The sequence below is a fragment of the Rhea americana genome, unplaced genomic scaffold (assembly GCF_003343005.1).
Source record: "Rhea americana isolate MKP2758 unplaced genomic scaffold, rheAme1 scaffold_46, whole genome shotgun sequence".
Taxonomy (NCBI): Eukaryota; Metazoa; Chordata; class Aves; order Rheiformes; family Rheidae; genus Rhea; species Rhea americana.
Window position 1 is genome coordinate 1,290,562 of NW_028186601.1, and position 17,423 is coordinate 1,307,984.

Here is a 17,423-nt window from a genome sequence, read left to right on the forward strand (position 1 = left end):
ATAAAGGAAACACTATTCCTTCTCTAAACAGCCCTAGGCTGCTTTTAAACTCATTCTAATAATCTAGAAGTGGTTCCCTGCTGAACCTGGCAATATTCCCTTAACCATCAATCGTGAAAGATTCTGGTGAGCTGAGTGCAATAATCCTTCCCTAGGAGTGGACTGTGGGTAATAGGTGCTTAACTCTCTCAAATCCCAAACACAGCTTCTATTGTAGCTGAAAAATCTATGTATCCCATAGAATCGCTAATCTTTTAGAGTGGAGTCTTCCCAGGAAGTGGCAGGATTTGACTGCTGTAGATCCTTTAAAACTGGCTGACTGTTACACTATACATTTTTAAAAATGCCCGCAACTCATAAGAGGTTCTTTTCAACATAGCACAGTTAGCAAATGATTCCTGGAACATAGCTCGAAGTAGTTAATCTCTCTCTTACGCATACACACACACACACGCACACACTCAAGGCAGCCTCTCCCTCCCTAGAGCCTTCTCAGTTTTGTACCTTTGAACTGGTGAAGCACTATGAAAGAAGAGGAACAACAAGAGAAACCGTGCTCTAACCATGGCTGGTCTGCGTTATGTGTATATAGACAGATCTCCGTCGGTACAGGGCACAAGGAAGACGTAATCTCTCAGCCCACGCACCCCCTCACAACGATGTATGTCAACACATGACAGAACGGCGGATTTCAAGTTCTCTGGTTTTGACCTTGCTAACCAGAGAATATGGGAAATAGCGACATAAAGCTAGATATTTATTGAATGCAGTAGTTTTACAATGTGATCACTGTACCTTTTTAAATTGCTTTTTCTCTTGAACAGAACACATTTATGTGCTTAAGGAACATTTGCCTAAGGCAGGTTACGTATTATTTATGGATATTTTATTGTAACCACTAAATTATTTTTCTTAGTCTTAGTTCTGGAAGAAAGTATTCTACAATATCATAAGGATTAGGGTTCACATTTTTACCCCTCTAATTTTTTCACAGCAAAAAGAAGAAAAATGTTTCTTGTTTGTTTCTTTTCTCACAGCAAATAGAGTATCCGGCAACCTGGTATGCTGGGGCTAGGAACTATGAGGGTAGGGTGCAGGGGAAGGCAGAACTGAGCTCTTGGGGACAAACATGCATCCACTGCAGCAGAGGACATCCAGAACACCACTTACATTTTGATTTGTAATGGTGAAATAGAGCAAAAATTTGCTCAAATAAAAGAACTGTAGCAATATAAATATTTTAGAAGAAAGTATTTTAGAGAAAGAAGGAATATTTCCTCATTCAGGTCTCATGGACTATTTACTTTCTTCTGTATTCAACGTAACTATTTAATTCATGGCCTTAGTAATTCAAAACAGTTTAACATTTCTTGACAAGAGTAGAAAGGGGAATGAGAAACACAATACAGTCTATGTTATTTTTCTAGAAATGCTAAAGAAGCGTTCACCTAGACTTCCAGACTAGAGTCCTGTCTAATTTAGCTGGACCCTTCTCACAGACTTGCAGCATAGGAGAAGGGACAACAGCCACATGTTACATCAAAGGAAATTCCAGTCAGATACAAAGACAAAAAATTTATGCAGTGAAGTGTGGTGAAAGACTGGAACACGGTCTGTGGAAAATTCATGCTTGGAGCTGCTCAAAACTCAGCTGGATAAAGCCTGAACAATCTGATCTCACTTTGAAGCTGGCTTTCTTGGAGCAGGAGGCTGGATGTGATGACCTTCCCATCAAAAGCATTCTATGATTCTAGTATCTATTCTTTAGCAGAGTCTTTTTTAAAAAACAAACACACTCACAACACCTTGCTGAAGTCAGTAACAATTCTTCATCTTCTGACTAATACTGATAATTGCTTTGACCATCTTGCATCAAAATTCCCTATTACCACCAAATCCATTCGCCGGCATCACTGTCTGCCTCTAAATGGTTTCCACTTACCTGCTCGCCTTGAGAGCAAAGTCTGGTGGCAGACAAAGTTGATTTTCATTGGTAGAACACAGCTGTTTTTTCTCTTTTATTCTGTTTATTCTTTCTATGCAACTCAGAAACTCAAGTTCATGAGGTTATTAACCAGAAGAAATAAGGATTGTTAAAACAGTCTCTGAGTACTTGCAAGCTACCAATGAAACTTACTTTGTGCAAAGGCTTCCTGCACATCTCCTCCCACCCCGGTCAGTGAGTCCTGAGGTGTATGAGTCGGGGTGGAGCAGGCGGAGGCAGACCTGATGGGCATGGGAATAGGTCGGCTGATAGTGTGGCTGGGTGAGGAACGAGGGGAGCCTGCCCCTTGGGTCTGGAAAACAATCACAAATAGTTAAACAGGTCTTTGCAAGAGACTTGGCCTGCTCTCCTTGTCACCCATCCCTCAGCTCAAAGGCATCATGCTGATTGTAGGTCAGTTGGGTAATGTTAATTTTGCTAAAAGGAATCTGCTGAAGTTAGTTGTTGGCTAGAGGACAGCAATAATGTTGCATAGAAAATAACAGTAGGTAAGAAAATACAGATCTATATCTGACTTTCTTGAAGCTTGGGAAAATGTCAGACAGCTAACTTAAAAAAAAATCCAAATTAATAAATACCAAAGTATAGGCCTTCTCCCTCCCAACTCCTTCCTTCTTCCACTCCCCCAATTCATGTGTACGTTTGGTAAAGAGTAAATCATTCAGACTTTGAGAAGTGGAAAGAGGCTATCACTGAAGCAGCTTTCGGTCTGAAAGGAACTGAAATAGTCTCTTTAATCAAAATGCTTCCATTTTAGCTCATCTATGCACTCATACCTGAGCCTCTGCAGCCTTAAAGAAAAACTTCATGCCATAAAGTTTTAAAATGTACATGCAACCTCTCAGTCACATAAAATCTGATATTCTTAAATAATATAGCTTAATGATTTTTTTCTGAGTTAGAGAATGATTTTAAGCCACTACTAAATTATATCCTATTAAATTCTTTGCTCTACAGGATATACTCAGGCACTACCCAAAACTATGGGTATAGGACAATTTAGATTCCTGTTATGGCTTCAGCTGCTGGAAGTGAAAATGTTTTAACACCAGTCATATAAAACATCATGCTGTTAGCACCTCATGGTTAGTATCACTTAGATGAAATTCAAACAGACTTTACAAAATAATATTTTTTACAAATGCAGCTGGATGAATGCTACTAAGAGACAGTGCACTTTTCCCTGACTGCTTCAAAGCCCCTGGAATGTGCGTCTACATACGGAAAAACAAACTCTCTGACACAAACTAAACTACACACCTCTTGTCATGGCTGAAAATCTGTGTTCAGTACAGGCTAATGACTGAAGTGGCTTAAGTAGTTTTAAAACAGAAACTAGAACACGTGCGCCTGTTTGTTTACAGTGAAGAATAACTCCACTGGCTGGTGTTACGGCCACGCCATTAAAGCTGGTGTTTCCCTCACCCTATGTTTATTTTGAGAATTCAGAAGGATTTCTTAACTCTTTGCATGCCATTTCCTTTGATTCCCAGCCCAGATCTGATTTGGGGAATCTATTCTAACAAGGTCAACAGCAGCCCACTATAGAATGAGTGCAGCATTGCTCTTTGAGATTTTTAAAAAATCCTGCCCCTAATGATAAATAATATATGAGAATACTAAGCTATTTGTTCTTTTCTCCTCACTTCCCTTTCTTAAGAGATGTTATCACTGGAGACATATAGTGGCAAAATAGGTTTATGAGAAATAAGCACAGTACTGATAAGAGAATGGAGGATTTAATGCTTACATTTTTTTTTAATGATCATCTTTAAAACATTTAAAGGATGGATGAAAGAGAGGTTGAAAATATTAGGGCCAGATGCTCTGCTGTTTCTGCACTCCTCTGTATCTACTCTTGGAGAAATCAAACCCTGAGGTGGCCAGCTGAGAATCCAGCTGCCCTTGGTCTGCTTCCAGCTGGGTGAGTGATGCTGGTCCCCCAGAGACAGGGCACGCAGCTACCTGGTGATGCCCCTAGGCCTTGGGAGGTTGTGCCCACTGCACATCGAGTAGAAGATCTGGCAGCTACAACTATCTTCTGCCATGCCTCCAACTCCTCCACAAAATAGAAGAGCTGTGAACTGAAGAGCTTCTTGCTCCCAGTTCTTGCCCTTTTTCCTCAGCTTCCCTTTGCCTTTGATGGCAGTTCCAGGGAACACTAACAACAGTGGGAACTTTCAGAGAAGAGGAGAAAAAAATGGATTAAATTTGTTTCTATAACCAAGTCATATTTAAGGAATGAACTACATAATGGGCATTTTATTTACTAAAAATAACGGATGCCTGCCAGTATTTCTCCTCTGGAATTTTCCCACAGGAGAAATGTAAAAAACTGTTCACCAGTGCTTAGTGTTGAGTCTACTTTATAGTTATGCTTGACATCTTGTGTTTATGATAAACAATGCTCTCTTATCTGTAGCTTTCCATATTTGAACAAACTGTTTGGGAAGCACAGAGAAAGGAAACATTTGGATTCCCTTATCCAGTTAAAAACTTCTTGTTTTTATATTATTTGTGCAATATTGGACACAATCAATGAAAATAAAGTTGAAATAGGAAAATATTAGAGAATGACTGATTTAAAAGAGGTAAACACTTTTATTATATTTTGCTTAGCTAGATCCAATTCAACCCAAGTTGGTGGGAATGGAATTTTATTAGAATTGGATTTCTGCTTACTGGGAATCATGAGAAACACAGTTTTCATGGACTAGAGTTAGGTGCCTGAAAATCTGCTAGGATAACCAGCAATAAGCAACTCTTTGGTAATCTCAGCAGAGAAATCAAGCATCAAATTGCCTCAAAACTTAGTTAGCCCCACCAGCTGAGGACTAAGGCAGGCTGAAAAGGGAGGAAGGGAAAGCGATGACAAACAGCGCAGAAATAAAACTTCAGCTTTTATATTTTAATTGGTTGCAGCTGTCAATGTTCTAGTGTCTTTTAGGAAGACTTAATGTATTTTTTTAATTCACTATCCCTAGTCAACATGCTAAAGGTTTTTAATTAACCCTGCTAGTAAGCAAAAGGTTTATCATTATCAATTTTCATGAAATGCTTAGAATAAATTGCTTGAATTGCATTACAGGAGTTTTAGATGATTGCTCCCTCTGCTGGAATTGTAGAGGGATGACATATTGGGAAAGTCCATCCCATAGCCTGAACACATTAAGGACCTTACACGTACACATAATGTCCTCATTACCCTTTCTCGAGAAAGGGCAGCAGAGAAATAGAAAGTTCATAAGTATTAAATGAATTGCCAGACTGCTCACTCCAATCAAATTCCTCCAGAAATTAATTTAATTTTTTATCTTTCAACAGATTGTGAAATGGTATAGTTTAAAGGGGATCATTTCATGGAAATTCTGGGAGTAATTCCTTAGCATCATCACTCGGTATTTGGTGAGACTATTACTCTGTGGGGGAAAACTGGTATCTCATAATAGCCTTAAAATGTACTTTCACTTAGTAATGTCCAGTGACTATTTTGTAAGATATGGAAACTCTTGTCATGTTAGGGACTCTCTTTTGCAAATAGAAGGTCTTTTAACGCTATTATGCAGAGCCAGAAAGACAGACCTTATACAGAGGTGCTGTTTGGTCACGTTTTCCTGCTTCAACAGACTGATTGATGCTTTTCAAAAATTAGCCAAATTGCTAGTTTTTATGAAGTTGATCATTACCTAAAAATGCTCTACCACATAGACAGAATATATCAGATTTTTGACTGTGCTTCTACTGATGAAACCAGGAGGTAGCAATCTTTAATTGTGAAATCCAAAATACTTGAAAATAATATGTGAAAGAAGTGCAGAATATAAATTTTGGTCTGAAGAGGATGCACACATTTCAAGCAAAGGTAGTAAAATAAATCACAGGAATACAATCACACTTAAGAGTTAGTGACATCTCCTATAAGCAGGTAACCTATTACCTGTTTCAATTCTTCTTCCTAAAGGGAAAGAGGATCAGCAGAGTAGATTAGCCAGGATGTAAGTGAAGAGTAGAAGAAGAAAGGCAGACTTGCACAGAGGGTGAAGTTAAAATTGAGATAGTTGAAAATACGGGTCCAGGCTACAGCTCTGGCCACTCCGAAATGCCAGAACTGTACAAAGTGTGCAGAAAGCTTGTACAATTTCCTACCAGAAATTCTTTGTCCAGTCAGTGCAATGCAGCACACTGCCCTGACCCCTAGTTGTAGCACCACAGCATTTTCTAGGTAGAGGGAAAAGCATTCTGGCTACTTCTAGCTCCTGAGACTCTGCTGCCCACTTGGTTGGCTCTGCTGCTCAGGGGCCTGCTGAAGGCTGACTCTGGGGAGATGCAAATGACATAGGGGCCAAACTCATCCTTCGATGCAAACAGGGGTTGCTTAATGTATTTCAGTGAAATTCTTTCTGCTCCTGCCAATTTCACTGCATTACCAGGCATATTTTATCTGGGATGGCCTAAAACAAAACACTCATGCTATTCAGAGCTGTTTCTTCCAGTGTGAATTTCTGGCATCATCTGTTCTGAGGCACATCAGTCAAAATGGGGTAAAACTTTGCAAATAAAAATACATTTTCCATCTTACCCTAGTCCTGTCTTAAAAATATAGATACTTTTTGAGATTTCCAATTTTTAAATGAGATGCTTTGCAAAGGTGTGATTCATCTTTTTAACATGGACTTGCTTCTGTATTTAAGAAAACAGCAAAGTATTACTGGCAAAGCCAAGGTTAGATAGTCAGATGTGATTGTCAGATCACGTCTGACAGAATTAGCAACAAAAGAGGAAAAGTTAAAGGAACTAGTAAAAACAGTTATGTACTGCCAGCTTGGGCACTAAGCTGTTTTTTCTGAGGCATCTCATCTTACTTGTCATTCTGTTCTTTTCTCATACATTTGTTACGTATTGGATGTCTTCAAGAGAGAAAATTATAAAAGCATCTGAAACTGGACCTGCCACAAAACATTCTGGTTTTGGACATTGTTGAATGGCTGATCCAGAGACTACTGGCCTGAAATCCAGAGATGCTGCTGTATCTTTCTGCAAATGAGCAAAACAGGATCGTATGTCATGTTGCACCACATCATTCAAAGAACTGTATTAATTCTTCAGTAGTACTGAGTCTCTCTCTACTGTTCCAGTCACTTAGCAGTAGATGACAATGATGATGTGGTGTTACTACAGTAACAATATAATCATGACTATCATTTGAAATCCCTGAAATTAAAGACTAAAGTGAAAGATAGAAAGGGGAGGAAACAAAGTCAACTTTTATGGCAGGAAATAGTCAAGTTCTGATTAATGTTGTTGTCAGCCCTTTTCCCTCCCTTCTCTTGCTCAGCTGTGCCTTTTTTCCTTGTTAACGTGAAGCAGAGGTCCTTACCTTCAGTAGTTTCATGAGGCCTTCTAACTGAACCATAAGCTCTCTCCGACTTTCCTGGAGAGCAGACATCCTCTGTTCCAGTTCATCCTTCCTCTGTCTGAGAAATAAGATTTAGGATCAGAGCCTATCTCTCATAATGTCAGCCTTTGAACTTTACATCGTTTCCCCAGTGCTAATGTGAGGTAGTACCTACTGACTGCAGGAGAGCAAACCCTTTCTTTGAATTCAGCATAGTGCCTAGAAAGTGAGGCTACATGAAAGCGAGTACATTCTCTCCTATTAAGAATATTTAGAGAACAAAGTATAGTGATGAGGGAAAGGATGGACACTGACACATACTCTTCTCCAAACAGCAGATGAGGTTCAGACAAATCTGGGTATATCTTCTCTTGTGGGAATGCCTGATAGTGATTTCATTTTTTGTCTTTGAATCTCTCTAGTCAATAACCAACTCACTAATTGTCAGAAAAATACAAAAATGATGCCCTAAAGGACAAGAAGTTACAGCAAGATATCAGAGAAGCCAAGAAAGTTCAGAAATTCAGCCAGGATACCACAGTGATCTGCATTGTTTCTTTTCTCTCCAAAAGCTGGAGGAAGGCTATCACTTAGTGGAGCTATAACTGGTTGAAGATAGCTCTTTGGACTCCAAGGCCAGTGCTGGACCAGTGTGAATACTGATCGACTCCAAGTGCGACAGCCAGTTTGTGTCCACATAAATGGGAATAGCTTTGCTTCTGCACACCTCCAGGGCACTGGAGGAGTACCAGGTGGGGTACAGCTCTGCCCTGGCTTGCATATTGTGAACCATCGCTGAATTGTAGGAGAGGTTTCCAAAAGAATGCTAAATATAATTGTTGTCTCCTGGGAGCTGTGATATAATTAGCAGTATTACTGTTGAAAAATGTACGTATTGGGTATTTTTTTATACAGTACTGTGTTACATATATCATAAAAATACCATGTCATGAATCTTGTACTACCTGTAAAATATGACACTTTTTTCTCTCCCAGATGAAAGAGAACCAAAATCACAATACTAAATATGTTTCCTATATTTAAGTAAATATGAAACCATGATTTTGAGCCTTCTATGTAGGTTGTGTGAGTAGTTACTCATAAACATCACTGACTTCTACATGATAGCTCATGTTTGCTATCTCTCACCTATATATTAGGATCAGATATTAACACTGCCAGGCTGAATTTACTCTTCTGGAGGGCTAATCTTCTTTCTGCTACAAACTGTGTGGGCTGGATTTTCTTTTCTGAGCGCTTAATGGTGGGAAATACTGTGAATTGTACAAAGGCAACTGAGTTTAAGAAAGTGGTGATAAAAATATAATCCATTACTCCTGTAATTTAAAGTCGTAGGTCCTCGTACATATCTCTGTAGGGTTTAGATTCATTCTATAGGGAAGTATTCATTCTGTACATAATTTAGAGGCCACTTCTCTCTCTCTCTCTCTCTCTCTCTCTCTCTCTCTTTTTTTTTTTTTTTTTTCCTCCACTGGTACTCCAGACCAAGTCCTTAGAAGTAATGGGCTTTGCAACCAGTCTGAAGGACAGCACTAGTAATGTGAAGGATTGTAATGTTCAGAAACTCATTTCAGCATCTGCAACAGTACCGCCTCTAGTGAGAGATGCTAGTACAGGCACCCACAAAATAATTTACAGATCCCAGCATTTCTTTAATATTATATGAACTAAAAAAAGCTAATCTCCTAATTGCTTCAAGCCCCCAAATCAGTGGGTTAACTGATATGTATCAGTGTCACCTTTGGGTTTTGTGAAGTTCTGCTGTTCTACAAATGTTATGAACAGCCCCAGGACACCTTAAGTGTACAGTAATTTTAGATTTTGGCAGAATTCCACAGTAAATCAAAATAAAATCTTATAACTTTCAACTGGGGAACATTTTGGATGGTATGCAAAGCAGCACAAGTCCACAGATTAAAAGTTTTTTGCCGTGTCTGATACTGCATATTAAATCAGAAAAGACATCATAATTGAGGAACTCAGCATCAGTGCCCTAGGGACATCCTATGTCAGTAAATTTAAATAAGGTTATTATGCTTTTAAGATGTGCAACAATCTGAAAGGAGGGAAAATTAAGTAGTCAAGCCACTAGCACTGTGCAATCATCTGATTTTTTTAGAGATAATAAATTTATTTTTCAACTACATAGAAAACTTATCTCTTAAACCTGCTTAAAATAGATTTCAGGCTTGATGCACAGAAGGCGCTACAGGAATAATATAGTTTAAACAGTTTATGCATTGCATTCAGTTTTATGTCTTCAGCTCTCACAGAATGTCACTTGCCTGTAGGTATCTAGGATTAATTACATACTAAAATCACTCATATAAAGGAAGAAGCTAATTTGGCTTCAGACTGCATAGCAAAAGTAATTATTTGCGAAACAGGAAAATATTATAGCGTGTGTAAAACTCAACAGTACAATCATACAGTATTTGACTTTACCACAGTTTCTTACAGTAATTTCCTTCAATTATGACTTAGCCACATAAAATACTATTTGTGAGAGAAAGAAGTACCTATGTGGCCAAAAAATTTCTTTAGTTTTCTCATGAGAAAACAGCTGTATGAATCACAGAATCACAGAACGGTTGAGGTTGGAAGGGGCCTCTGGAGATCATCTAGTCCAACTCCTCTGCTCAAGCAGGGTCACCTAGAGCACATTGCACAGGATCATGTCCAGGCGGACCTTGAAGATCTCCAGAGTAGGAGACTCCACAACCTCTCGGGGCAACCTGCTCCAGTGCTCCGTCACTCTCACAGGGAAGAAATTCCCCCTCACGGTCAGGCAGAGCTTCCTGTGGTTCTCTTTGTGCCCATCGCCTCTTGTCCTGTCACACAGGACAACTGAAAAGAGTCTGGCCCCATCCCCTTGACACCCTCCCTTCAGGTACTTGTACACATTGATAAGATCCCCCCTCAGGCTTCTCTTCCCCAGGCTGAAGAGGCCCAGCTCTCGCAGCCGTTCCTCATAAGAGAGATGCTTCAGTCCCCTAATCATCTTTGTAGCCCTATGCTGGAGGGAGGTATGGAGGGATAAAATTTAATCTAACATTATTTTGCTAGAAAGAATGTATTTATACTCTATTCTTTATATATGCAAAGCATTTTTGAATGGTTGTTACTGCATTCTCAGTCTGGCTCTCACTACACAGAACTTCGTGACTTCCAGGAAGCCTACAAATCTGGGCCAACTATTGTTTTCCTTCAATGCAATATACATAGCAATTAGTATATCTATTTAGAGTATCCTAATTACCATGCACACACACACATATCAATGTTTTCAGCTTGAGACAATTAAAGAAATAAATCTATAAATTTTCAGCTGCTGCAAATGGTATAATTCCTCACTTCTGACATGACATGGAGTATAATCCTGGAGCCTGGTTTAGGAAGACTGACCTCTTCTTAGAGTTCAACACATGAGGGAATTTTCCAAAAATGTAATGTCTAGTTCTAGCTGCATTTTCATGTAACTCTGTATATACAGTCGCATAAATGAGAAGTCTTTGTAGAAGCATTTGTTCTGAGAGAATAATAGTTTTTTCCCCATGTAATTAATGATATTTGGACATAGCTGTGGGGATCTACTCCAAATGACCTGAGGGCCTAACTCTGCAAACACTAATACACATGCTTCGTCGTCATCATCATAGAACGGTAAGGTTGGAAGAGTCTCTGGAGATCATCTAGTCCAATCCTCAGCGTAGCCCATACGGGGATTGAACCCGCGACCTTGGCATTAGCAGCACCACACTCTAACCAGCTGAGCTGCTTGATTTAATGTAGATGAGTCATATGTGAGATTCCTCATGCATGCTGTTTAAAGCATAAGCTTAATTATTTTCATGACTACAGCCTGCACTGAAATGGGGAAAAAAATGCACATTGCTCTATTTACTTAAAAAGCCCTCAAACTTTAAGTCAGGGTTGTCTCATATTTCTTCCCTTACTGTTAAATGTCTGGCCCCAGGAATTCCTGATGGTATTACTGCTGTGTGCTTACCTCAGGAGCCGGAGCTCTGCAAGGAGAGTGGGATTTTGTTGTGCCTTCTCTGGTGTGGGCTGAGATGCCTGCTCATGTTCAAGTCGCAGCCTCTGGATCTCCTGTAGGATTTCTCTTGGGGAGGAGAAAAAGAAGACTACAGGTCAGCACATTTCCAGGAAACCAGCTGTCTGCACATTGCAAGAAGAACAAATGTGACTGTATGTAGCTCTTCACCAATATGGATATAATGACTGGGCTCTAACTGAGAAAAAGTTTAGTGAAGCTCTCAACATGGATAGTTTTCTGGATACTTTTAAAATAAACTTTTAGAACTTAACCACAAAAGGGAAACATTTCTTCAAGATCCCCAAAATCAGAGGTAGACATGAAATAGCTACATGCTTAGTTAAATAACTCCATAATTCTAATTCCTTCTCAGGATTATTTCAAGCACCACATGAATTTAACAAAAACTAGAATAATAACTGGATGATCTTCAGTATCAGAAAAAATATTTTGCACTGAAAAAAATACTTCTAGTGTAACTAAAGATTAGAGAGTGATCAGCAATTAATGGAGAAATACTTTAATAGGGCTTGTTATGAGTGAATTCCCATCATGGGAGTGCTGTCAGAACTATAGTATAAGGCTTCACAGCAGAAGGTTGAAACCTTTGTGATTTTTTTTTTCTCTTCTTCACAATGTGTTGGCTATTAGGTGGCCAGGAGTAGGACTCCAACTATAATGACAAAGCAAGAGTGGAGGCTATGGATCATTACACTGTGACAGAAAGCAGTGCAGTTTGGACTAGGAAACCATCTGGTTTGGGTTGTCCTGTATTTCACAGTCCAGCAGTAAAAACAGAGTTCTGTCATCACACATTTCATGACATCAGGCAGTCTGAGACCTAAGGCCAGATCCTCTGCTGATTACAAACGGGTGTCACTCCACAGACACCGACGAAGGCATGGGGATCTCCTCTTTTGGGTGGCCAGGCTATTTCTCCCCAGCACTCCTAGTGTCAGCTACCTCTGTACCTAGTTTCTGATTTGATCAGTAGTCTAACTTACTGCTAATCTTTTTGCAAAAAAGAATCCTATTTTTCTCAGACAGATTGTATTCTGGAGAGCTTTAATCATCTTCTTCAAAAATAAAAGCAGAGGAATGTAATATTATCAGTATGACAGATCTTTATATTATTTCATGTTACAGTTCGACAGAGGATTCAACTTAGTTAATCTGCTTTAGAAATAGGACTTTTTTAACTGAACAAATAGCTGCTGAAAACAGGAAAGTATCAATGATTATATCATAGCATTTAATAGTACTATTTAAAACACAGACTGCTTATGGACCTTAAAGCCTTAAAGCCTATTCTGTGGCTATTTTCGTGCCCTGTGCATATGCATGTGTGTATGTATGTAAATCGTACAGAAGTAGGAGATAAAAAGTGTTAAAAACAGATAAACATGTGGAACAGATGGGACTGAACAAAACCAGGCACTTGGCGGATGCTTACCGGTTTTTGTTTTCAAGCTCTGCAATCAGCTGCCTTTGTTGCTTATTTGCATCAATGGTGAAAGAGATATCTGAGGCTCCTCTCTGCTGTCCCTGCTGCTGTTGTGAAAGAGAAGGCTGCACTGAGAAAGGAATAACTAGCATACACCTAGGAGTTCAACTAAACCCGTTCCATGAAACCCGCTTACAGAAAATGCAATACCAAACTTGCCTACACTAAAAAAGGATCATCCACGTTGTGGCTTATACCAGTACAGCTCCATTGCTAGTAAGAGCAGTGTAAGTGCTAGAGTAAATAAGACTGTATTTACCATCCTGTCATTCATTGCTGCCTGAAGGAGCTTTCCATGAACCAGCTGTAGAAGTGCCTAACCCCATCTGCCTGAACACCCAGGCAATGGCACCCTTGCTAGCAACTGCAGTTAATGGCTCTTAATTCTGATGCTGCAGACAAGAGGGGAACAGTGAAGCAAAAGCTTCCGCCCCCCCCCCCCCCCCAAAAAAAAAGGTGTTTCCACTTCAGTGATTCTCCCTCCCTTTGAAAGTATGATTGTACTTTCAGTCTGAAAGCTTTTGTATTTAGATTTCAGTCTGGTTGCTTGGCACACCCAGGCTCTCCTATACGCTCTGATGATACTTTCAGTAAAGCTCTTCTCCAGTCCTGAAGACACAAGAGAACCTTTTTTGTTTCAATAAAGTGAAGTGGCAATTAAATTATTTCTTACCAAACTAGGCAGAACTCACTACAACTTTACTGGACTACTCTATTTGTCCTGTTTATCAGCAATAAAATATTGGTTTGTTTGTTCACACTCCTATATTTCAGCATTTTATCAACGACAATGTAGTTCCAGAATTCAAAAGACATCTAGGGTTTCATAAGTATTAAAGAGATCCACATATTCTTAACTCTAGCATGGAAGAATCAGAAATTCAAAAAGTACTCTGTTGAGTTATTACCATGACCTGCCAAAAATGGAAATGTTTCTATCTTTCAGAAAACTATGAAGTGTTACTGTGGAGCCCAATTTTAAGTGATGCCAAGCACCCCCTTGGAGGCAGCACCTTGCAGGAGCTGACCATCAAAAGGTAAGACTAGACATCTCAGTGCCAAACTTTGTTAGTACTAAGACTAGCCCTGGGGGGAAATGTGTGTCTGCAATCACTTACTAATTTTTCTGCTACCTGTACATTTTCTCATTAACATTCTGGCCATCAAGAAAGAGAATACAAAAAACACATCCACACTAATGGATGTAACAGCTGATAAAGAGGAAAACAGAATCTTTATCCCAAAGGCACAGTGTTATTAACACATTTGGTTCCTCAAGAAACAGAATGACTGCCAGGAAAGCTTTTAAAATTTCCACTCTGCTATTAATGTGGCTTTCCAAAACTGTGATACCAGTCTTGTGCTCCTGAAAGATTCTGTAAACTGAAACTTTCACTTTTTTTGGTCTATTTTATTTGAAAGGCATAGAAAAAAATGAGTAGCTGGATGGCAGCGAAAAATTCAAAATATCACTCCAAACCAGATCTATTTAAAATGCGCTTAAATACTATTTCCTGTTTCCCCACATATCAGGGACACATGTTAGATATCCTGGACACTGCAGTTTCTACCTGGAGACATTATTAATAGGGAATTTAAGTTCCATAAGGAATTGCTGTTCTTCAATGGCAAAACAACCACTGGCAGGTTGCTTCAAATCTGAGCCATGCTATGTCATGCATCTGAAAGGGACCGAAAAAAGATGGGCTGAAAGACCATCACAGTCTGTGCTCTGCTCTCTTCTCCCACCGCTGCAGGTAGTGCGAAATCTTACAGGACAGACGGCTGCACCGGCAGCAGATTCATCCTCACTGACTTCACCTGGGATGAACGTGATTCAGTGTTTTTACATGAACAGTTCTGCCCAGTTTTGCCCTTTCAATTGACCCCACAGCGTAAATCTCATCGTGAAAATATGCTTCCTGACATTCGGGACTGGCAGCTTTTCACTTAGCTATCATTTATGGTTCCTTGTTCTATCAAATGTGCTGAGATAGAAAGGAAGGTAAGTAGGTTGACCTTATTTATGCCATTTAAGATTTTATATACTTCAATTATGTTCCTGCTTCATTCTCCTTTATTCCTGAGTATAGTTAGTGAGGTTTTAGCCTGTCATTGCCTTCTATCTTGGGATACATAGAGGAGAATAATCATTGCTCTGAAATGAAAATGGGAGCCAGGGCTAATGCAGTGGGTCATTACAGTCACCCTGTTGAAGCTCATTCTTCAAAATCTTCAGCACTTAGGGCCCTAGTGGCTTTGATATTTGAACTAAAGAGTAAAATGGATTCACCATCACTTTTTTATTTTGCTGCAGTAAATCATCAACCTTTAACCAAAGCTAGTCCAGCTAATATTTTCCAGTCTTGAGTTCAAAATGTCAGATTCCCTTTTCTGTAATTGTTTAAATACCCTTACATTAGTGTATAGATTATATGCATTAGTATGCGGATTCTTTGGTTTAAATGACCTGCATGGAAGTATTAGTCGTAAAGCATAACAGAATCTGATGAAAAGGATGGCAAAAGCAATCCACGAATAATCAGGCTTGTCAGATATAATTTCCCTGATCTTGTCAAGCCCCTGAAACAATACAGAAGGAAAGTACCTTCCTTTAATTAAAACACTTACTGATGAAGAAGTTTCTGCTGCCAGCCTTGCTGCATACCTGGCGATCAGCTTATGCTCTTCATCCAGACGACTTGCACTGTCGAGCATGCTGCTTGGTGTCGGGGTGGGAAGGAGGAAAGATTTGTTAATGCACAGCAGAAATGACAATCACTCTGCCACACTGTCCGTTCACACACCCTCAGTGCAGAATTCAGAAGAAAAATACTGCCAAAATGTTTAGAACGAGAGACGGTGACCAAGCAAAGTGGGTTACCACTTTGGGTGAGGAATTTCTCTGGTAGGATCAGCTGTAAGGGGCAGGCAGCATGCAACTGGCAGGCTCCTTCGTCCACAGAGGTGTGCTTAGGACCACCAGCATTTGATTTTACTTCTCAGCTTTGTTGTATCACCTAGAATAGCGATTACTTTTTGGAAAATGGCTTGTTGTGAACTTCAACACTTCTTGTGGACAAAAGAAGAAGCTTCGTCAGATTTGTAACAGAAAACAAATTTAGAACAGCTCTGAGAGGCACTTACCAAAGCCTAGTGGACCACAGGTTTGGAACCAATGATCTGTGAATTTATAATCAGTCTTTTTCTTTTACTCTTGGTTTCTAGATATTGAGGAGTAAGATTTTAGAAAATCACCAAATGGCACACCAGTGACCCCAAACTTTCACTGATTTTAGATTGGAGTCAATCTGTGCTACCAGGATACAAATATCTATTAGCACTCACTAACATCTATGAAGGGAGTCTGCTTTCATCGTGTGTAGAATCTCAATAAAAACATATTAACAAAGAGTAAGAACTTACAGGAAATATGCTAAATTACTTTAAAATATTTCGACTAATTACTTTTTATTTTCTAAGAAAGCAAAGGCAAATAATTTTACAGGTTAAACCCTTGTCAGTTGTCTGTATTATAAATAGAAGCTATATTTTTTTTCAGATGAGCAGGAAAAAGATAATAAAGTGGGAACTTTTACTATTTCTAAATATTTTTAAGTTTGCAAAGAACTACCAAAACTAATACAAAGGAAAAGAAAAGAGTATGAAGAAGACTTACTTGACCCTAGGTAACATCTTTACAATCCCACATTGCATTACTTTCAGTATATACAAGACTAAAAAAGAAGTCCCTGATAAGAGGTGAGAAGAAAGTTTTATTGTGTGGCATATAAGATACTACGGCAGCCTGTCCCAGAGGTAAGTGACCTCTTTTCTTCAAATTGTTTTGATGCCTTGGCCGCAGGGTGAGAGAAACACACCTCCCTACCCATGTGCCGATCAGGGCATGCGTCTGCTGGCTGGAGAACTAGGTTCACTTCTCAGAGGAGTGCACAAAACAAGAGTTGTTTTGGACTTGGGCATCTTAGATTCTAAGCCTTGCCAGAAATTGTGTCTTGAACCTGAAAAGCTTTCCAGATGAAAACAGCATTGAAAAATATTTCCGTGCAAAAAGTTCTGCTTTTCAAGAATCAATATCTTTCAAAGGAAAAGAAAGCATTTCTTGAAAAATTCTCAGTGAGTTCATATTCTCAGGTACCTCAGGGAACTACAGTGTGCAGCTTTTGGTTGGCTTGATTAAGTCTGCTGGGATTTAGAAGTTTTATTTGAAAGATGTATAGTGGTTGATATTCACTGATCATTAAACTAAGGTTGGGAGTCATGTGGATTTGTCTCAGTCATGCTGGGATAATGGAAAAGAGACAAAATAAGTCTTCTCACTCTGTTGATAACCGGTGAGACCACAATACAAAGTTTAGAAATTTGCCCAAGCTGTGAAAAGTCAGGCACAGCGGCGTTCATTGTAAGCCAAGCTTGCGAG

The 17,423-nt window shown here is 39.3% G+C and overlaps 1 protein-coding gene across 15 annotated transcripts in view; it reads right to left on the bottom strand.

Annotated features, from left to right (window-relative positions):
* The window catches only part of DTNA (dystrobrevin alpha), a 176,011-nt gene that overhangs the window by 11,898 nt on the left and 146,690 nt on the right, over positions 1 to 17,423 (bottom strand). For 8 of the 15 annotated variants that reach the window (XR_014897192.1, XM_085316271.1, XM_085316270.1 and 5 more), the window contains 6 exons: positions 15,614 to 15,701; positions 12,932 to 13,029; positions 11,431 to 11,544; positions 7,383 to 7,479; positions 5,943 to 5,960; positions 2,138 to 2,297 (listed from right to left, as the gene is read on the bottom strand). Coding sequence is in view for 14 of the 15 variants with exons in the window: in XM_085316271.1 (XP_085172397.1) it covers positions 2,138 to 2,297; positions 5,943 to 5,960; positions 7,383 to 7,479; positions 11,431 to 11,544; positions 12,932 to 13,029; positions 15,614 to 15,701 (575 nt within the window). In the remaining variant the exon portion in view is untranslated. Of the gene's footprint in view, positions 1 to 2,137; positions 2,298 to 5,942; positions 5,961 to 7,382; positions 7,480 to 11,430; positions 11,545 to 12,931; positions 13,030 to 15,613; positions 15,705 to 17,423 lie in introns of all 15 variants that reach the window. The other 7 variants (XM_085316272.1, XM_085316267.1, XM_085316278.1 and 4 more) reach the window with 3 other exon arrangements.